This window comes from Phallusia mammillata, chromosome 2, assembly GCF_965637545.1.
Source record: "Phallusia mammillata chromosome 2, kaPhaMamm4.hap1.1, whole genome shotgun sequence".
In the NCBI taxonomy this organism is placed as follows: domain Eukaryota; kingdom Metazoa; phylum Chordata; class Ascidiacea; order Phlebobranchia; family Ascidiidae; genus Phallusia; species Phallusia mammillata.
This window is the reverse complement of record NC_137253.1, coordinates 29955670-29973606: the sequence shown is the minus strand read 5'-3', so window position 1 is coordinate 29973606 and position 17937 is coordinate 29955670. Positions and strand designations below refer to the sequence as shown.

Sequence of the window (17937 nt, the reverse complement as noted above, 5' to 3'; positions counted from 1 at the left end):
AAAGCAATTTGCCACCTTACCATTATCGCGTAACGTAGAAGTTCAGACGGTAAACAGTCAATTACTGTAATTGTGCGTCGTGTGAAAGCGGAAAACCGGCTCACATCAACATCGGCTACACTTTCAGTAAGTAAATTATTCAACGCGAGCTTAACCGAACCGAGGCAGCTTCTCTAATTGTCGCTGCCACTTGCAAACCTTTAGCTGGATCACGTGACCACTCATAGAGATCATTATTTATTTATTTTTTTCCGCCTCTGCTGAGGTTTTTCTGCTTCCCGCCCGTCGCTGACCACAGCTCAGTGTTTAGCGGTTAGCGAGGGGTCGTATCTGTGAATAGTGTGATTGTGCAAGAGTTTGTTACAACAATATGGGAGGCGGAGCGAGCAAAAATGCAGGTGAGTGTCGAATTTGATTCGTAAAAATAGATGTGCGAAGTTGCTATCGCAATCTGTTGGTATAATCTCTGCTTTTGCACTCTTGTATTATCTGGGTTCTCGAAATCTTGCATTACAAATTTTCTTCTGTCGTCAATGTCCAGTTGTGGCATCAAATAAGTTGGTAAGGCATGACTTTTCAGCTTGCTGCTGCCAACAAACTGGATACATTTAGCGTATACGTCCGATCTCTCGTCACCTGCTGTACTAATGAGATCCTATTAGTCAAAACCGTGTGTAATGTCTACAGCTTACAAACTTTAATTATGTTTGTTCATTGTTCACACAGTTGCTGATTCACCAGAACCTAAAGTATTGGAAAACCAGGATCCGATTCCCCAAGACAAAGTCGACGATGCAAGGATGGTGGCCGACCTGATCGAAAATGGAACTAGTAACGTCACCAGCCACAGAATTGACGTAAGCGCTGACGTCATCAAGGAAGACGTTCCCGATGACGCCATAAAAGTCACAACGATCCAAGTTAAACCAGCGACAGAATCAAAGCCGAAAGCTGAAAAAACTGGACCTCCGAAATATGGCATAGAAATTAGGAAGCGTGAGTTTGCTTCTTCTGTTCAAAATTCGTAACAATTAAATACAGTTTTCCTGCAGAGCCAATTGCAAAAGGCAATGGTCACTTGACGGTGTCCGATAGCAAGTTCCCAGGAAATACTCCACTTCATTCGTACAAAATATTCAAGTTTCAACATCCTGTCGCCCCGGTAGTAAGTGAAGATTGACATTAGTTGTGTGCAAAAATTTTTTTATCAGTGTGATATGATTTTTAATATTTCATTTTGCTGCAAAAAAACATACTGAACTAATGTACTATGCCGAAAGACTGTGAAAATACGGTTTAAATTGAAACTGTTTGTGCGCTTGCGAAGTAAATGAACAATTCTTGTTTTTCAAAATTTTACTAGACGATTATTTAAGTTAAAGATTCTGTTCTCTATCTTACGAGTTTTACGCACCGCTGCGTTTGTGTCCTATTTTGGGAATCACCCGATTCGATTTTCAAACGTTTTTACTTTTTTCCGTTTTTTTTTCGCTTTAGCCACCCAGCAACCGGCGACTTATTTTCCGGTTTTATTTCCGGCGTGTTTCTAATCTTCATTTGTAGCTAAATCCGACTTACTTACCGTGATTCTGGTAACAAAATTGTGTTACATATCACTGACTTTTATTGTGGGAATTTAAAAGCATTCCTTCAATTTGGAAATAACGTAATAAGGCTTTAATATTGCATAGCCAACGCCCAAATTTCAGGTAAGTTAAATTGTTTACTTGAGTTTTAGAGTTTTTTACTTGAAATTTGAGCACACTTTTGATGTAAATGTAATTTGGCGTGCAGGCAATGTTTTGAACTTTTTGGAAAACAAGAAATTTTGCAATAGTTGTTTTTTTATCAATTTTTAACGTTGAGTTTTGGAAGTGTTTTTTTTTTACAAATTGTATGTTTCTATTGAACTAGTATTTTTTCACATAACTTGCATGTTTTCTAGACAAAAAAGTAAACACTTAATTAAAAAAGGTAGTTTGGACTTGTAGTTGAACTAGTTTAGCAATTTTGGGTCAATATATTGTGTTTTGATGATTTTGGATATACAACTATTTCACACACGTTGCTACATAAGGCATACAAATTTCAAATGCATGTTGTAATGCATCTAAACATGTTTGACAACACAAAAACTACATAACTTACAGCATGTAATCAAATCATATGTAAACATTGGAGCAGATAAGCAAGCTGCTTGACATTGTTGAAATTATTGACAGTAGTTTGTGTAAATTACATGTTTGACGTCAATAGGTTTGTGATCCTGCATTTTAAGTGGCCAGTTTATAGTTTGTTTGCTATTGAGGTGTGGTCATTGCGTGTGCATAACTGGACTTATTGAAACTTTGGGTTTTTGTTTGCTAACCAACTATTTGAGTGAGCTATAAAAGATTTTAAAACTCATTTGTCCGGCAGATTAGCTGGAATGTTACCAACTTATACAGAACCCTCTCATTACTATACCAGTACCATTGATGCGTCAGCTGGAAGTTTGAACCAGACTTATCTCAAAAACAATTAGGATGTTAGGGTGAATTCGAAAACAGTACAGAATTACAGCATGTAAAAGAGAGGAATTGTGATTAATATGTTTACTCTATCATTAATGACAGGAATATCCTGCAAAACTGTAGCATGTACAGCAAGGTGCAGCAAATGTATTCTGTAAGCAATTCACATAGTAGCAAAGTTGTTGTGAAGGTTCAAAAACTGTCTTTATTTATTTAGTGGGCTTGCAAAGTAGAGCAGATTTTGTGACAGGCAATATTAGGTGTAATAACTGCCAGGGTTTGTATTCAAAATTAGGGGCTTTCATTACTTTTTTGAGCTATGAAGTTTAATGTCAAGCTATTAGCAGTAGCTGTAGATCAAGTTCAGTTGAGGCCAAGTAACTTATGGTGTCACGTACTTGACAGATAAAGCAGTCGCTTCCATAATAATGTTGTTGTAGTGCCAAGTTGCATAATTTGTCGGCAATCTGACAGCACTGCACCAATCAAGTGATCAAGTTGTCATTAGTCTCGGAGATCAGTATTTGTATTCACATTCATAACAAGAGGAACTTCTATCAATACAGATTTAAGCAATATATGAAGGGAAGTGTTAATTGAATGTAGTTTGTGTAGTGAATTGATGATTGCACTAACCATTTAGTGTGTACCTGTTAGTCAGTAGATAAGACATATTTTGAATTGGTTGTGAAACTTTACACCTGCACACAGCTTAAAGAATTGGATTATGTCGGATACAAGTGACACAGAGCATGGAATTCGCAAGGTAAACGTTTGTGCACACACCAGGTTGAATGCAAACATGTTTTTTTTCTATCTATCAATTGGTTACCTCAGAAGTGTAACTATTTGTAAATATAAAACTCAATGTTTTTTTCTAGTTTTACTGAAAAATCTGCTGCAAAAATGTGAAAAATCTACTAAAAGGTTTCAAAAATAAATTTCTTAACAGGCTAAAACCAAAGAAAAAACCACAAAATACTTAAAAGTGATTTAAAACACTGATGACTTGCTAAGAGTTTAGAAACGCAGAAGAATGACTTGATCCTTTATAAATTGTATTTACCTTGTTACAGCAACTTTCGCCCTATCTACTTCCTGGCATTCACAAAATGCTCTATGACGTCATACTTGTAGTTTTTCGGTAGTTGTACGCCTTGTTGCACACGGGCGAATATTGTCAGCAAGATTTTCGGTAAAAGGTTGCTTGCTTCATACAGAGGGCATGGTTGACTTAAAATGGCTTCGAAACCTGAGCAGTATTGTTTAGCAAAGTAGACTCCAGGCAGTTAGTTTCAATGTGCGTTGCATTTTAACTGTTGTTTTTTTGCAGCGTAATTCGTGACAGAGTGCATAATCAATCAAGTAATTTTGCAATGAGCATAACGCAACGGGTCGGTCGTCGTACGTATATACCAAAATGCGAAGTATACCAAAATACATTTAAATACCAGTCTTCGTTAATATTGCTTTGTCGCCTACATCAGTGGTCGGCAACTGCCTGTCCCCGAAAAGTTCGTTGCCGGTTCGTATAGTTTTCAGGTTAAATGCTTTGAAATATTTTCCCCGTGCATCCCGGGGAAGATAATTTAAGCGGTTTAATTGCTAAATATGTGTAGTTTTTTAAAAGCCGAACCGCGATAAAATTTTAGTTTCAAAAAGGTCCGCAGTGCAAAAAACTTTGCCGACCCCTGACCTACATGAGGTTGTTTTGTCGCAATAATAATTACCATTTAGGATGGATAAAATAGACAGTTGCCCCCGCACTATGCTATCTTCGTGCGGCCTACGTAATGTGTATGTTTTGACATAATCTTCCTACAGTTTGTGCGGTACCGGTCAGTATCTACTAACTTAGGTCACAGAGCCAAGAAACATTTTTTTGCGAATCTGTTTGTGGCAAAAAAACACAGTCGGGCATTTGAAACTTGTGAAAAACAGGAACCAGCAGGATACAGGCGCTTCATTTGTTTTTGCCAAGTGATTTACAATACTTGGGCGCAATACGAGATGGAAACGACGGTTGAAGTGCTTCCTGTATGGCCCGAATAATTAACGTGTTGCAGTTTCAGCAAACGAGGCAGGCCAGGCTGACTACAATGCAATAAACGAGCAACTAACCGCAGACAATCGGCTCTTATGGTTTCTGCAGTGGGTATAGCTTGTGCACTAAAACCGAAATTAAAGACGGCCACAGCCAGGCTTAAAGGCAAAACGACGAAAGGTCAACAGTGGCGTTTGTTGCATGCGGTTTCGCAGGCTTTGAAACTGTTTACTGCGTATTTTATTGAATCTAGGCGATATTTTGTATCTGCCAAGAAGCTAGGCACTCATTTTCTATGCCTATTGTGTATTTTTTTCTTTTGTGTCAAAACCTGGTTTAATTTCAGTTTCGCTTGCAAAGTGTATTGATACAAAGACACTGTAGTCTTTAATTGTGTAACCTAACAGATAGTACGGGTCCTTCCAACCCACAGAGCAGTTAGGCCAGCGTTTATGAGTGATTGACTTGCGTTAAAACAACATCGCACTTACCAGGGATTACAGAGTCTGTTTTACTACAGCTGTCAGCCTATTGTGCCATCACACTAAGCAAGATGTGCTAATCACGCAACGGTTTTGTATGTCACAAGTAATCATGCATTTTGGGAAACAAAGTTTTCTAGAAATAGCAACTTTTAGTATACACAGGTTTTAAACACGTTATGAAGGTTTTAGTGATTTGTTTTTGGACATCAGAGTAATTTTAGTGCTTGAAAGCACATTGTGTGTAACGATACTATAACTTCGATTAGATACCTTTTGTTACCAAAAGCAAAGTGTAGTAGTGTTTTGCAAGACTAAAAAGTTTCAGAAACACTGGATTTGGTGTAGGTACAGAAGTATGTGCCATGTAAACAAACTGAAATGACGTAGCTTTCCGACCGGTCTGTACAAGAATGTCAATAATGCAAGGTTGCGAATTATCTCTTAGGTGCGTTTAAACAGTAAACATTTCGCTATTCAGGAGATAGTAAACAAGGTTTAAATGGTATTTTTGTTAATTCATGTAACTCAGTATGTTATCTTTAATACGTCCGGAATTGGTGCGTAAAGTCTGTCCGTAAATAATTATTGAATAAATGTCCGGAATTCGGTATCTAGTAGCCTACAAAGTTACGAAGCGGCCGAAATTGCCTTGCCAGGGTGATTCAGGAATATTAGACTTGCAGAGAAATTACTTGCAAAACTGACTTTCCACTTAAGGCGCGGCTTTTTGAATTATCATGTTTGCACAATTTCTTAACTGCAAAGTCTATTTGCCCTGACGATAACGCCATTGTCATAAGTTTAAATATTAACTAGTAGATTTTCACTTTCATGAATTTTTCAAGTTGTTTGCACTTATATTAGTTGCTCATAATTGCTGGTTTACAGGCAGTTTGTCGAGTAATAACCGGCTTAAAAGTTTGTTTGTCTGTAAATATTTACAAGAAAGAATGAGCGTAAAATAAGGAAACCTCTATTTAAGATACACGTAAAGGTAGAATCGTTGGAAGAACATATTATAGTGTTGTAAGATTTTTTTTGCTTTCTGTACGAATTGGGCTCTTTTTTAACAAAATGTGCCGACTAAAGCTCCCTAATATGATTCAGTTCATTCGGTAATTTAACTTAATTGATTCAAACTGTATTTTTTTAGTTTTTGCAAAATTTTCTTAAACGTCTCTTACACATTTTTTGACTTTTCAGCGCTAACGTATATGACATGCGTAAAGCAAACAGCATTATCAAAATCCCCATTCTTTATCTCAAAGTTAATGATAAGCTTGAAATTGCAAGTCTAGGGGGGGTAGCAACCCATCGTAAAAAAACTTTTGCTTGCTTAAAGGCAGTTTGGCGCCATTTATCCTGCGTAGTGGTAAAACAAACGTTTTGCTAACCATGTGTTTAGGGATTACCACGTGATAACAACAGCCAATCAGCGATAAGATAACTACGCTGTGTTGAGGTTAATGGTGAGGTAATTTGAATACACATCACTCGAATGTACTATATGAGTATTCATTAGTTTAGCTCGTAACAGGTTGCATTCTTTTCGTAAAATTTAAGATTGTATGTTGGAGTTTTCGTAGTTTAGGCTTTTAATATGTTTTATTTATCATACTTTGAAAATGGTTTAACACTTGCAAGAAATCGCATTGCAAATTTTGTTGTAAATTAATAAATGGGACGTTAACATACTTATAAGCAAAGTCTATACTTTGCTTATAAGGAGTTGATTTTTACGTCATCTTTTTCTTTATTACGTCACAATTTGTGTTAATTTAATTTACATATCAGGACAAATGGAATTTGAAGTATATATTGTTATTTTTGTTGTTCATTCGTTTTTTTATCCTGTATTCAAGTAAAATGATGCCTATGTACAGAAACGTAAGTAAACTAAAAAAATGCGTAGAAAAACCTTCACAGATATACGCATAATGGATTAATGGGGTTTAGTAACGTAAAATCTAATTAACGTAGTTAGAATTACGGGCATTCGTTCCATGGCAAATCTGCCGGCATGTTGCTATTTATAGTAACAAGTCGCCGGTATCTGCCTCTGACTCTATGACGTCACAGTTCAAATATGTTCCCCGTAAGTGAGCCTTGATAAGGCTTGGCACAACGCAAGGCGATATGTGTAGCAAAGAGTTGTTGTCTGTACTTGTTTAAAACGTTGTTAACTGCACATTTCTAGTTTTTTTGAGATTATTTGCAAGAAGTGTACAATTTGTTATTTAAGTTGTAATTCACTGACTAGATTTTGTAAATCTGTTTTTGTCACCGTGTTAATTTATGGCTAACGTACGTTTAGGCAAATGCAATATGAAACCAGGGCTTGCTAATCATAATGTGGGGAAATTGTCTGTATTTGGTCAAAAAAGGTCATGTCAAAAAATGCGATCTAACGTCATTGCTTTATAACAAACCGCTTGCTTGTAAATAATTCAAATCATTTTGCGTAACATATGACGCATATACCGTCTCCAGTGACGTGTTTATATCCCCGGCGACAACTGCCTGATGATTTTGACAAGTTTATGGACCTTTACTTGACAGAGATTGTCTGGACCACAGACACTACAGTGAACGCCTGAGGCCAGATACTTGTATCAAATTGAATTTGTGATCAAACAAGGAGCATTATGACGTCGTACTCGTAGTTGGTTTTCAGAATGTCGTGATTGTGCAGTGACAGCGTGTTGTCAAATGTCACATAGAAGTTTGTCACTTTTAATGCAAAGCTTAGTTATACATTTGTGTAATATTTTGAGATGAAAGGGTAACATATGTAATTTCTTTCCAGGGTGTTGGTGTGCTTTTTACGGTAAATTATGTAAAGATATTTAAAGCGAAAAAGCACTTTATTGAAATATTTTAATCTGTAAATTTTTGTTGTCCACTGCTTTTTGAGTACTTTTGTAGTTTTTTGTGACTAAAACTTTAAACTCCTGCTGGTACAGTAATTGAAGGATGTAAGGATTATAGCAAGCATACTACTTAAAGCACACAGAATAAAGCAGTTCGTTTTCAGAAGTTAGCCTTAACGTCACTGTCTTTGTAGTTCAAAAACAAATGACAATGACCGGCACCGACAAATGCATCAAAAAACGTGCTTCTTAAATTGTCCCCGTCGTGCAAGGCTCGTTCAGTTTCCATAATAACGTCGTTACTCATTTAATAGCATATCCATACATAGAGATTGTGTTGCACACGAGTTACTAGCTACAGCAAAACCTCTGAAAATGACATATTTGGCAAATCAGCGTGATGTGACACTTTGCCCCTAATCAGCTGATTTGTGAAAATGTTACCCTAATGTACTTTGACCATTGCCAATTTTTTTTCCATTCATACAAAGCCAGGGTGCGGTTTGAGAGCCAAACCCTGGTTAAGATAATTAGTCAGTTTTTAAGTTTTCATGTAGTTTAAAAGATAGCTTTATGATGACAGTTGACGAACTACATTATAAATTTAGAAAGTTGTACACATTATTAGCATTAACCGTGAAATTCAGTTGTATTTGCTTGTCGTTCGCACTTCAGTGCAAAAAACGTCATAGTACGTTTTTTCCGGTGTTTAATTTGGTCGTTAAAAGCTAATCATGCATTATGAAATAACGTGAACGTTTCGGACTGTCGCTAAGCGGGTTGCCTAACGAGCTTTATGCATCCAAGTGTGGCCAAGCTCTGATATTTTGGGCTATTTCTGCACAAACAGTAAACCTTGGTTGATTCGGACCCAAAAATCCTGAATAGTTGAAGATCCGGCTTAACCGATTTCGATTAGTTAAAGCTTTACCACATTACAAGTCATTTGTACCTCAAGTTTTGTTCAAATTAGGCGAAGATCCGGATTAATCGAATCTGGTTTAACCGAGGTTCACCGTACTGTTAGATTTTTTTATGAGATAAAATGGGGCTACAGTTTATCCTTTATAAAAAAAAACATGAAATATTTTTGCAACACTGCAGAAAGCAGACTTATTCAGGGTATATATATCGGTTTAGCCAGCTGTTAAGCTTAAATCGCTTTAAACCGCGTTGCACTTTCTGTGAAGGAGATTACAGCGTCGCAGATTCAAACGCGTCCCCCGAGTATGACGTTACAGTAGTAGGTTATGACGTTTCCGGCGTTTGAAATCTGTGAGTTTAGCTTTCATGTTGACAGTGTGTGCGCGCCAGTTGAACTGTTGATGTGCTGTGTGATGGTTTTAAATCGATAAACTGTGTTAGGATATGCAGGTGCAACTACTGTGGTGAACACTTTTGTTCCGTAAAAGTTTATGTCTAGTAAAAGGAAGGCATTTTTGACTTAATTGATGAAGTTTTTGGGCTTATGGTAGTCTTGTAGCCGATTTGTAATTTAGTGGAAAGCGAAAAAATTTTGTAACCTAGTATTACCTGGTGCATGTTTAGTCGTTTTGTGAGTATGTAATGAATGCATTTACGTTAATTTAGTCTATATAGACAGTAACACCAATGGACGATAAAACAAAGCCAGTCGGTAAAACAGATTTTACCAAGGATTTTATCGTCTAATGGTTTTACTGCATTATAGTAAAATGGCAAACAGTGATCGTCAGTTTAAGCCATGCTGTTGATGGTTTTGATCTATTACTAAAGTTGTCATTTTAGTCGATTATAGAGTTCGTATGTCATCTTAGTTTCAAGTTTTGTGAGTTTCGTGAAAAAAACATGTTTTTCAGTATATCAATAACACACCTCAATTCACACTGTTATCATATGAAAGGTCTTGAACACAAAATTTACAACAAATGATGTTTTGAAAACTCCTAGATGTTGCTTTGGTGGTGTGTTCAACTATGCGGCATCTTACAGAATAGTTCCAGGCAATCACGTACATATCACACATTTAGATAAGACTTGCTAGCCTGTGGTGGAGGAAACCGTATTATCGACTGCACGACCACGTACATGTGTCGCATTTGTGGTTGCATTTGACGTTGATTTTGTAAGGCTTGCCTCGACGAAGCGTAAAATTGCGCGGAACGCATATTTTTTCACGTTTCTGCGCAATGAAGTGTAAAAAACGTGTGATTATTCGAACAATTTGACGCATTTCAAAGCCATACGCCGTCAACAGTGTCAGTGGAGTAGTAGACCAATGAGTAACAAAATGCCCCCGAAGCTATAGTCAAGCGAAATCTGTTGCGTTTTTTGTTGCTTGGATTGTGTATTTTGTCCAAACGACTTCCTCTATTACATTATTCAAATAGAATAGAGTGCCATAGCCTAAATGTACATCCTAAAAAGCGTTAAATTATATTTCTATTCCTGCAATTTTTTTACCTGCTTAATAATAACACACAGTGCTGTAGCCTAAACCATTTGTTTTCTTTTCGCTATAGCGAGCAGAGAGATATTCTGTGTCAACGATGGAGGGCGCTCTTACAGCGAGAGACAGGGTAGGGGTGCAAGATTTTGTTCTGCTTGAAGAATACAAGAGCGAGAATGCATTTATATTCAACCTCAAGAAACGATTCAAAGAGAAGCTTATATACGTGAGTAGACAATCTACCCATATCTGTAAGAAACGTCCACATTGCCAAAATTCTGAAGTTAAAGTACTTTTGTGGGAATATGGAAATGCTTGGGAAACCGGCTGATTCTGTACAACGCCTTCACTGGGCTTGGCGTTCGATGATTAAAATACTTAATGGGGATGCTTGGGAGACTGGTTTGATTCAGTATTATTACGCCTTCAATGGGACTGGCGTACTGTAAACAAAATGCTTGTAGTTTGTGATTACGTATTTAAAGTGGTTTGGTTAAGTAAACGGACTATTTTAGCTTTTGGTTGCATTACGGGAATTAACTTTAGAAAAAACGTAAAAACAAATTCGGAAAATGAAACAATAGATTTTATTGCATCCTGGCATTATATAAGTATTTAAATCTGTCCTCACATGACCGAAAAGTACAAATAATACAAAAGCTTGTCACAACAAGTGGAAAAGTTCACTTTTCATGTTACAACGAACGCCGCTGGGTGTCAACTAGAATAACATTTCCTGTTTTCAATTGAAAAGCCAAAAACTTGTTCAACGTTACGAAATTTCTGACTGCTTTTAAGCTGAATATTTTACGCGCTTGTTCTAACTATGTTAAAAAGATAGGCTCCTGGAAATAAATATTTTCGCCAGAGTTGTGTTTGAATAAGTAACGGACACAATTTAGGCGAAATATGCGTGAAATATTTATTTTTGAAGAACTTAAAAGCTGTTGGATTTGTTTTTCACTCGGGGTTATGTGTTTTTATTGTCAGATGTAAACAATAGACTTCGTGTCTATTCTAAGAAACTTTTTGTTGTCCACAGACATATATTGGATCGGTGTTGGTGTCAGTTAACCCGTATCAGCAACTCTCATTCTACACACAATATCACATGGAAAAATACCAGGGCGTCAACTTTTACGAGATGCCTCCTCATGTGTAAGTATAGGGACAGTTGTTTTTATACTTTTATCAACCATTTACCAACCATGTTTTTACCGGGGTGGCCCAAACCCGATTGTAGTAGGCACAACGCTAAATAGACGAATATATGTATATTGTGAGGCAATAATAGCGTTTGCGTTGTTTGTGACGACATAAACGTGTTGATTTTCTTTGTTGCAAACATGGTCACTTGCAGGAAAATTGAAAAAGTTGTAACTGAGTGCTAGCAGATGTGCTTTGTGGAAATAATATTTAGGTCTCAGAACACGAAATCGATTAGAACATCAAATTCAGTCATATAATGCATAAGAATTTTCCCATTGCAGCCCGTTATGTACAGTAAACCCCAGTTAAAAGTTAAAACGGATTGTTTCATTTCGGATCTTCACCTATTTCGAACAAAACTCGAGTACAAATGATTTGTAATGTGGGAAGGCTTTAACTAATCGACATCGGATAAACCGGATCGTTGCCTAATCTGGACATTTTTTTCGGTCCAAACTAGAGATGTACCGAATATTCGGTTTGCCGAATTTATTCGGCCGAATCGGCCTCTTTTGCAAAGATTCGGTTTCGGCCGAATAATTTGTTGCGATTCGGCCGAAACCGAATCTTTTACGAAGACACATTTAAAGCGTCAAACGTGCCTTTTCTGCTTAGTTCCAACGAAAATCGCCTCAATCATTGTATTGTTTAACACGTTATCGCTTTTCCCACTACAGACAAAAATCAGTAATTCATTGTCGGGTTGGCAATCATGCTTGAAGCAATGTTAAACACCACAGAACAAAAATAAGGACGAAACAAAACCATTTTCAGCTGCTTGGCTGTTAAATAAACTTACGTTTTCATATCAAACACGTAGGGTACGACTTCGCTTGACGTCATAAATGATTCGGTTGATTCGGCCGAATTTATTCGGCAAAACCGCCGAATATTCGGTTTCGGCCGAATCGAAATTTTGCCGATTCGGTACATCACTAGTCCAAACGGGTCCGGATTAACCGAGGTTTACTGTATTTACCAAACCACTATAACGTTGCCTTTTATTCTCTTGGTCTTGTACCACCCTGTTTTAAGCAATCAACCTGTATGACCAATTAGTAATAAATTTTAAACTCATAAATATTGATTCGAGCCGTTAACGTGATGTATCTGATGTTTTCCTAATTCGTGTGATCCAATATGTCAGGTTTAGTGCTACCTGCTTCGTAAAGCCTTGTACAAAGACAAACAACATATGTTCGTTTCTTTACACAATGTTAATCTGCTCTATTTTGACGTTGACCTCTTATAATTTTGTTAATATCGACCTGTTTATGCCCAAATCAATTTTCATCGGTTTTCTGTGCTGTTTCTGTGGGGGAATTCATCTAACATAAAACTCACATCAGACCAAGTTTACTCAACACCGATGGTGGTGCAAAGAGCATTTACGAATATTTAAAAGCATTTTATGTGAAAATGCCGACGTTTGGCTTTTAGGGTTGGGGTTTTATAATTAAAAGAACAACAATAAGCCCAACTTATAAACTTAGTTTCTAACATTATATACATTTAGTTCCTTACCCTGTCCCAGTCTCGGTGGGGTCCTTTTCACAAAATTCTCAAAACGATGTGAAAAATTACAGACCTACTACATTCAGTAATTACCGAATGATTTGTTCAAATTGTAAAAAAAAATTCCCCCGATCACACAACCGACTATAAAGGTAACGAAGAATAACAGATTGAAACCTGCCACCTCATAGTATGCCTGTGAATATTTTATCGTTTTCAGCGTCCCAACCAAAGCTAATGCTATATCGCTGTGGATAGGTTGCATCTTTAAATTACAATCTTTGTTTTAACACTACGGAGTCAATTTTTTTATCAATTAAAAATCAAGCAGTTAAGTTTTCTTCCTAACTAAACTTCCCCGGGTGATTCCCCAGATACGCGATCGCCGACAACGTGTACCGATCCATGCGAAACGAATCACGTGATCAGTGTATTTTGATATCTGGTGAATCAGGAGCCGGCAAGACCGAGGCGTCCAAGTACATCTTGCAGTATCTGAGCGTTTGCAGTACTTCCAACGAACAAGTGGGACACATCAAAAGCCAACTGCTACAATCAAATCCTGTTCTTGAGGTAAATTGTTTTATTTTTTATCCTCGGTGGGCGGGCAACGCCTGGAAGATGGTATCTTATAGTTGGTTTAACCCAATTATTCCCAACCGGCAAGGAAAGTTAAAACTTGAGGGGAGGAATTTACTATAAGTTGTACACATGGTTTGTAAATAGACACTTTAGCTCTGGGAATATAACATGTGAATTTGATAAAAGACCCAATTTTAAATAATCTTTGTGTGGTTAAGCATCTACTATGTAGTATATTGGGGAGGAATGTGAATGTTTTGAATTGTTACGTTAAAAATTCGTCAATAAAGGTTGTGAACCACTGGTTTAACCCACGTGGTTCCACTGGTTTGTAACAAAGTTTAGGGAAACAAGTGGCCGAGGCAGGATTTGAACCCACAACCTTGTGAACACAAGGCGGTTGCGCTAACTACTCAGCTATCTTGGCGATCATTAAATGTCATGAACCTATGAGAATAAAAAGTTGGTGAATGAATTGTTTTTCGTTTCGCAGGCGTTCGGAAACGCGAAAACTCATCGAAACGATAACTCGTCTCGTTTCGGTAAATACATGGACATCCAGTTTGATTACAAGGGGGCGCCAGTGGGCGGTCACATTCTCAACTATCTGCTCGAGAAGTCACGTGTGGTAAGTAGAGCTTTATTTGTAGCTGTTCCAAGTTTTTGTTTAGTTTGTATTTTTACAAATAAATCGATTGTCATTTCATGAGTAGTCTCTATTGAAATTCGATAATTTGACTGTATACTTTTAACACCTGTACTTAGAAATAAGCTATTGCTGCCAGGCATAATGTATAACTAAGTATTGCTCATCCAGCAGTTTTATTATAGACAATCGACGTTTCGACGTCCTGTCGATTGTTTATAATAAAACTGCTGGATGAGCAATACTTGGCTATACACCTGTACTTACGTTAGTATACTTGCTTTCCAAGTGCACAAGTAAATAATAAGTATAAATTGAGTTATTACGATGATTTATCATTCATCAACATACCACGTGTAAAACGAGCTTTAAATCTAATTAAAAATTAGTGTTTTATGGGGTCTGTACATCATAGCCCGTATGTTACACTTAAAAAGTTTGTCTGCTAACATACCGCGACCCGCAATAAAACAATTATACGGCGTTTTTACGATCCAACTGTCAAGGTGGTTTGGGCAGCGAGCCCGGCCAATTTAATTACGTCGCCCCGATGCTCCCCGGTCAATAAATAAATCATCCCTCTCTGCATGAATCAGTGTGTAAACACGCAGTGCGGCGGGAGCTATGAATTTTTCATGTCCCTGTCTTAAGTGAATTGTTGCACAACAAGATTACAAAGCAATACCTGTGATGAAAAAAATCTTCTTTCTGCATGTCAGCAATAATATAGTTTAAATGTAACAAACAAATAACTATATGAATAAGGCAGGGGTCCCCAACCTTTTTTCGATCTCGTACCACTTGGACTCTCTGTACTGCCACGCGTACCACTTCTTGCAGAACAACTAATTTGATCGAATCATATTTTATTAAGAATAATAATATTGGCCTACTAAAATATATTTTTGTTTTTGTTTACTGTCCACCAATTGGCCGAGTAATCGTTTGCCGTCATCAACGCCCACTGTCCCACAGCGTTGTACGGCTTTTCAAAGCAACTGTGCTTCTTGTTGACAATTGACATGACCTGTATTTTGTAGATCGTAATGATACGAAACAACACAAATAGTTACGTAACAATAAGAAGAGGCTTGGGGAATTTTTTTTGTAAACAAAACCAGATAAACAAAATATAAAGTTGTGAATCCAAATTTTTGTGAAAAAAAACGAAAGCTACTCGCGTACCACCTAAAAAACCTTCGCGTACCACTAGTGGTACGCGTACCACAGGTTGGGAACCCCTGGAATAAGGGGTGTGCCAAAACTGCAAATGTTCTGTTTGCGAGCACGCTCGGTGCATTATGACGTCACAAAAAATCCCCTTTCTACCTTGTAGCTCTACAAGGTCTCTACGTCACCGGCGGTGTTTTATTAAGTTGTACATGCCCATAAAGTACGCGCTTTTCCACCATCTAGTACATTTGAAAAATCATTCGGTTTTGTTCATAGGCACCCTTTAGAGTTTAGAACACTAGTTACATATGTTAGCAGGGCATGAATATGCAAATTTAACGCTCGGGTCAGTTTGTGCAACTGCTCGGCCGAGCACCGACCATCAAAAATAACGATGCTCGGTACCAAGTACTCGGGTTCTGGCTAGGCTCGGCCCATCCCTAATTATGTATGTGTGATCAAACCGAAGTTTGTGGATTGAGCTACTACCGTAAGAACTCACAGTAGAAAAGTTTGCTAATTGCCGATAGATGGCGTAAACAGCGCAGGTTTTTAAAATGACAGTGAAACTGGGATATGGTTGGGGACTAAACATAAATAAGTTGGTTGATTTTATTGTTATTATTATTATGAAACCTAAGACCAACCCTCATAGCCCTAACCGTCAACACTTTTTACACATATTGCATTTAAAATATTTGCCTGCGTCACCTACCGGAAATTATCAAGCCTGGCTACCGTGAGTTCTTACGTAAGTAGCTCCACCAAGTTTATGATCTTTTGCGCCCTTTAACGATGGTGTTTTGTGTAATTTAGGTCCACCAGGCGTCAGGAGAGAGAAATTTCCACATCTTCTATCAACTTATGGAAGGTTCGGACGAAAAAATGCTGCGAAAATTGTGTCTCGAAAAAACACCGGACACATATTTCTACACCAACCAGGTTTGTTGTTATTCACTTTGCCATTTGCGAATTTAAAATATAGTCATTTTGGTTACACTCTCAATTTCCTTACAGGGCAAATGTGCCAAAGTCAGATCCATAAATGATCGGAAGGATTTTATTGCTGTCCAAAAAGCTCTGAAGGTTTTGGAATTTTCCGAACAACAGATAGACGTAAGTTAGAGCAGTGGTCGGCAACCGCCGGTCCGCGGCCCGGTACCGGTCCGCGAGGAGTTCGTTACCGGGCCGTATAATTTTTTAGGTTAAATGCTATAAAACATTTTGCCGATGTATCCCGGGGATGATAAACTAAATTAAGCGTTTTTATTGCTAAATATTTGTAGTATTTTGAAGACCGGTCCGCGATAAAAATGTTAGTTTCAAAAACGGTCCGCAGTGTAAAAAAGGTTGCCGACCCCTGAGTTAGAGAATATTTGAAACATATATTCATTTGGTTAGTGTAGCTATGGTATTGTTTACTTTTGAGTGCTTTTTCTCTGAAGTTATGCAAATGGGAACTACCGACGTAAAAATGTGTTTTTTTTTAAACAAAAAAATTATCCAGAAAAATATTTATTTTTTAGTTGGGATTTACCATAGTTTTTTGTTGTTTTACAGAATCTGTTCGAGATTGTGGCGAGCGTATTACATCTGGGCAACGTAAATTTCTCAGCAAATGACGAAGGAAACGCAGTGGTGCAGAACGATCACGTGGTTCAGAAAGTCTCCATAGTAAGTTGGACAAAAAAAAACATTTCATAAAAGGATAATAGATTTTTATATTTTTAATATGCACTGTGCGTGTACATGTTTTGGCAAAAACAATGTCTTGCCTAAAAAATGGTCTAAAATGACGTTGAAAGAATCTTACTTCAATGTTACGTCACTTTTTACGTCATAATAAATTCACTTTTCATTTTGCACCATAAATTTATATCTATTGTTTGGGATCAATTATGTCCTACGTCAGTATTTTAAAAGATAACATCATAGTAATAACCCTACGTCACAATTACGTCATCACGAAAAATATTTTTCCTTAGCTTCTCGGATGCGACCTTGATCAACTCCTGCAAGCCCTGACGCACAGGACGATTGAAGCGAACAAAGAGAAAATGCAATCCCCTCTTGCTGTGGATCAAGCAGTTTATGCGAGAGATGCGCTCGCCAAGGCTGTCTATGGTCGAATGTTCAACTGGTTGGTCGAGTCGCTTAATGGATCATTGACAAATAAGGTGAGAGTTTACCCCGGGTTATGGTGCTTTACTGGACAAGAAACTTGAAAAGCTTTGCTGGTTTACTCACCCAAACCTATGTTTTTCTGACTTGACAGTTTACTCTACGTCACTGTTTAGAATAGATTGTGTTGAATTTTTGAGATTTTGAAGCACTTACATTTTTGTTTTGTTTTTACGCTTGACTTTGAGTAAAATATACGCGATGACAGTTGACATGTGCAGCATACTCGGTAGGCGAAGGTGCTTGTGATTCAACTTTTGACGGGTTCACCGCTAAACCTATGTAGCTCAC

At 37.5% G+C, this 17937-nt stretch overlaps 1 protein-coding gene across 3 annotated transcripts in view; it reads left to right on the top strand.

The window, feature by feature from the left end:
- Nucleotides 1–271: 271 nt before the first annotated feature.
- LOC145214845 (unconventional myosin-Ic-like) overlaps nucleotides 272–17937 on the top strand; it is a 27915-nt gene continuing 10249 nt past the window's right edge. Inside the window, exons 1-11 of one of the 3 annotated variants that reach the window (XM_080083451.1) lie at nucleotides 272–398; nucleotides 727–996; nucleotides 1053–1165; nucleotides 10414–10566; nucleotides 11383–11498; nucleotides 13439–13637; nucleotides 14140–14274; nucleotides 16282–16407; nucleotides 16483–16581; nucleotides 17026–17139; nucleotides 17451–17642. In XM_080083451.1, coding sequence (XP_079939577.1) covers nucleotides 371–398; nucleotides 727–996; nucleotides 1053–1165; nucleotides 10414–10566; nucleotides 11383–11498; nucleotides 13439–13637; nucleotides 14140–14274; nucleotides 16282–16407; nucleotides 16483–16581; nucleotides 17026–17139; nucleotides 17451–17642 — 1545 coding nt within the window. In that variant the 5' untranslated portion in view covers nucleotides 272–370. Of the gene's footprint in view, nucleotides 399–726; nucleotides 997–1052; nucleotides 1166–1461; nucleotides 1710–3196; nucleotides 3280–10413; nucleotides 10567–11382; nucleotides 11499–13438; nucleotides 13638–14139; nucleotides 14275–16281; nucleotides 16408–16482; nucleotides 16582–17025; nucleotides 17140–17450; nucleotides 17643–17937 lie in introns of those variants that run through there. The other 2 variants (XM_080083453.1, XM_080083452.1) reach the window with 2 other exon arrangements.